Genomic DNA, 4,033 nt, shown 5'->3' on the forward strand with positions numbered 1-4,033 from the left:
TTTTTCAGTTTTTTCCATCTCTGTTTTTAGCATACACATGAAGGGAAGGCTTTCTCTCTCATCTCCACATGGCCTCTCATATGTCTGGGCCATTTTCCTAAATTGCCTCTGTCTTTCCTACAGGGCTACCTAAAAAACTCTTACTCATCCCGTCAAGTTTAGGTCAGATGGATGGAAGGAGCCATGAAGATCTCAGAGGTATCCCAAAGTTTTAGTGCCGGCTTTACCCCCAACTTGCTGTGTGACATAGATCAATTTGCTTGCTTTCTCTGGTTTTTCTCATATGTCAAAATGAAGGTGACTTTCAGTTGATAAGCAAGTCCTTACCTGTTCAAATAATCTGCACTTTCAGGATGCTGCTAGGCTCCTGTGGGGCAGGTAACTTCCAAGCAAAGGTTCATCCCTTTTTTTTTTTTTTAACTTGTTCTTTAAGTTTATTACTGTCTTTATCTGAAAAATCTTCATAGAAATTGTGGTTTGGTTTATTAACTCAGCAGCCCGTTCCTGAGCTCTAAGGAAGCTTGTCTTCTCCCGAGCTACCCGATATTTCTTCTGGGCAAGTGACATTTGGGGACGGTTCCACCTCTTCTTTTCAATTTCTTCCTTAGGCTTCTTCTCATACACTGGATTCTCTCGTATTGCAGCCTGAGCTTTCTCACCCATCTCCTCCATCATGTCTGGAGTTACTTCGTTCTTTATGTATCGAGAGAATTGTTTTCCGTAAACAGCTTCCTCTCCTTCGATCAGGTAACGCATGTAATCTGCAACCTTCTGCCCCATGATGTGCTTTCGGTGTACCTCAGCATTGAATTCTTTGCTTTCTGAATCATAACCAGGGAACCGTTTGGTACTGTGAGGGTTAGACAAGCCTCCATCGACAGCTCCGTTCAGGGCCCCAGAAACTTTATTCCCAGTAGTAGTCCTGGCAAGCCTTGCGTCCAAGTAACAGGTGAAGGCACCAGGTTGACCATCAATGCTTTCCACATTGTATTCGCCTCCAGTCACCTCGACTTGGCCTTCATAAATTTTGTCCATGCCAAACCTATTAAGAAGCCTGCGTGCCAGCAGCAGGCCAGTACAAGATGCTTCAGCATAATTTGTCAGGCCAGCCTTCACGCCATACTTTGGGAGTTTGCGAGCACAAGCTGCACACGCTATCATATCTCCTTGTGTACGGGCCTAAGCCATCTGACCAATGTTATCTCAGTTACACGAACTCTCATTCTGTATTTGGGTGTGTTGTACTTATTTTTATCTTGGATTACCAATCGTTTCCAAGCATAGTAGTCAGTTTCTCCCTCTGACCGTCTTCTAAGTTTCACTTGGTATCTCTTGAAGTAGGCCTTATTCTCGACAACTTTAACAAACCCCGTCCTGTAGGACAGAGGCCCTAGCCGCCACTGAGCTGCAGAACCAGCATAGCTCCGGGGAGGAAAAAAATAGATGCGTCACTTTTGTATGGTCTCGGCATCCATCAACAAGTCCAGGTCATGCTGTTATACCAGCTGCGGCTCAGGCAAAAGTGTAGCTCTTTCAATGATGTTTATTGCCTGATTCACTGGGAAAAGAAACACTAAACTCTCAGAATTCCTTCTCTGTGGAATTCACATACCCTATGAAGGCAACTAAGCAGTATGGTCAGGACCATATATACCTTGGTGACACCAATAGACACCATAATCTGAGAGATACAAGTGGGAAAACCAAAATCAGTGGATCAAAAGCTGAGAGGCAAGGCACGGAAAGTAAGTCTTGAGACTCATACACATCCAATATTGGAAAAGACGTAGGTCAATGGCTTCGCCCTGGATCAGAGACATCTTTTCCCAGTGGACATTCTACACTTACTTGATTCCCCTCTGTGATGTTCAGCTTACTACATGCCGAGGCCGTCCCTGCGACTGTTGGAACACTGAGAAGGAATGATGGTCAAATTCTACCAGGGCTGAAGCCTACGTTGTTTGAGAACAGGAACAGCTGTGATCTTAGATATTTGTATGTCCACCAGTTAGGAGTGTGTGTTCTGCATCCAGTTGCCATGAGCATAGTACTGAGTAAGCCACATGCTACCCACATGGCTTTGTGCAAAATATTGAACCTCTCGTAACCTCGGTTTTCTCACCTGCAAAATGGGGGTGATTATGGTACCAGACTTGGAGTATAATTATGAGGTTTAAATGAGATGATAAATACACACTGCATAGCACAGTGATTAGCACAAACAAATCACATTTACTGAACACTTACTGTGTCTTGTAGCACATCAGCTGCCGTCCAGAGGCTCTCCATTTTCTTCTCTTCAGCAGATTAGGACAAACACCAAAACATGTAGCCACCAAATACATGAATATCATGAAAAGGGGACTGAGTTTGGAATCAGAGTAATTCCAGGTCTCAGCTCTGCCTCTTGCACTGGCTGGTTTGCCTTACCTTTCCTCCCTTAGTCACTCTGGGTATCAGTTTACCTGTAAATGAGAAGTTGTTACTAGGTCAGCATCACCCACGTTGTAACAATCTTAAACAGCTTGATCCCTTGAACATTCCAAACAGAATAAATTGTTTGAACACCATTAAATCTAAGCAGTGAAATAATTTAAAAATCTTTCTAAGTGTTTGTGTGCATTTTCCCCTGGGAAAATCTGATCTGTACCTTCCTATCTTCCACCCTCTCCACAATATTCATGCACCCCGAATTTAAATCACTGTCCTAGAAGCTCTCTAAGTTTTCTTTTCCAGCCTAGAAATGTTCACACATTATGCTCATGAAGAACAACCAGTGGAAGTTATTATTGTAGACACTTATTCATCTGTTAAAAAATTACAAGAAAATTACATTGAGGGGAACAGTGGTCTAATATTTCATCTGCTCTTTTGGTAGTGTATTTAAAAAGAAGTGAAAGTCAACATGCAGTGGAATAAGAGCATGGTGGATCACAATTAATATTCATTATCTTACAAAACTTGTGCATGCACTGAACTCTGGTAGATTCATATTATCCGCCCCACAAAGAACCGAAAAATCACTAAGCCCACAAAAATTCCATTTGTCCATAGTGTCTGCCCTCACTTTTCCGTCTTCTCCACCCATTCATCAATGGCTGCGTCTTTTCCTTCTTATCAGGTTCTACTTCACAGCATGGCCCATCTCAGACTGTTCAGCCATATCTGAACAATAGGCTCCGTGAGCTGCAGGACTTCTTACCTCCAGTCCCCTAAAGGCTGCATCTTTGCCCCACATTTCCTTGGCTTCCACCCCCCGCAAAGGCAGCAAAAGGAAACAACAGCTATCACCCCCACCAAACTGTGTCTTTCTGAGATGCAGCTGAATAATCATTAGCGGTGGTGAGTGTATCTGAATTTCCCTGGCTGCCTCCCACATGCCTTCCAAACTTCAAAGTCTCCAGGAGCAGGTCTGCAGGGCCCTCCTCCCAGACGTTCTCACCATCCTGTCACTCATCCCGAACCTCTGAGGCAGCTCCTGCCCTCACCAGCCACACTTCGCTTCATCCATCCTTTCCACAAGGTGTCTGGAAAGAAAGACCATTGTTCCCTTGAAGAAAGGACCAGTTAGTAAGGAGAGACAGGGCAGACAGCAACATTTGGCAAATTCGTGGCTCAGGGCAAGGACCAGAAGCTATGAAACAGATACTTTAAACAAGTTTTCTTTTCATTTTGGTACATTAAGTGGCTATATTACAATAAAGCAAATAGATCCAAACTGTGAAGACCTTCTGTGAGAAAGCAGAACCCTGAATGCCCTCCCGTTTCCTCGTGCCCAGGTCGCACACGGTTAGAAAGGGCAGGGCATCTGTGCTTCTGGTTGTTTGCAGAGTTTACTGTAAGAAAAGTCAGAATATCAAGCGATTGAACAGAGGCATCTTGCCAACTGTGAGAGCAAGCTGGGAAACAGTTTAAGGAACAGAAAAATTCTTGTCTGTGAAGATGTCCAGTTTTTCTGAGTGTTGGTGTGGATGTTTATGTCACTTTGGGGGAAATGATGGCACAGACGGAATGCCTGATAGGAGGGTGGTTG

The 4,033-nt window shown here is 44.0% G+C and overlaps 1 protein-coding gene across 1 annotated transcript; it reads right to left on the bottom strand.

The window, feature by feature from the left end:
• Positions 1-348: 348 nt before the first annotated feature.
• Positions 349-3,225, bottom strand: LOC309977053 (large ribosomal subunit protein uL18-like; the record flags this gene model as incomplete). Its single annotated transcript, XM_082862983.1, is given in 3 exon segments — positions 349-1,181; positions 1,184-1,422; positions 3,203-3,225. Coding segments are annotated over 3 exon segments (1,095 nt in total).
• Positions 3,226-4,033: the final 808 nt, after the last annotated feature.

Source organism: Leucopleurus acutus (genome assembly GCF_964270905.1).
Source record: "Leucopleurus acutus genome assembly, chromosome: 20".
NCBI classification, from domain to species: Eukaryota; Metazoa; Chordata; class Mammalia; order Artiodactyla; family Delphinidae; genus Leucopleurus; species Leucopleurus acutus.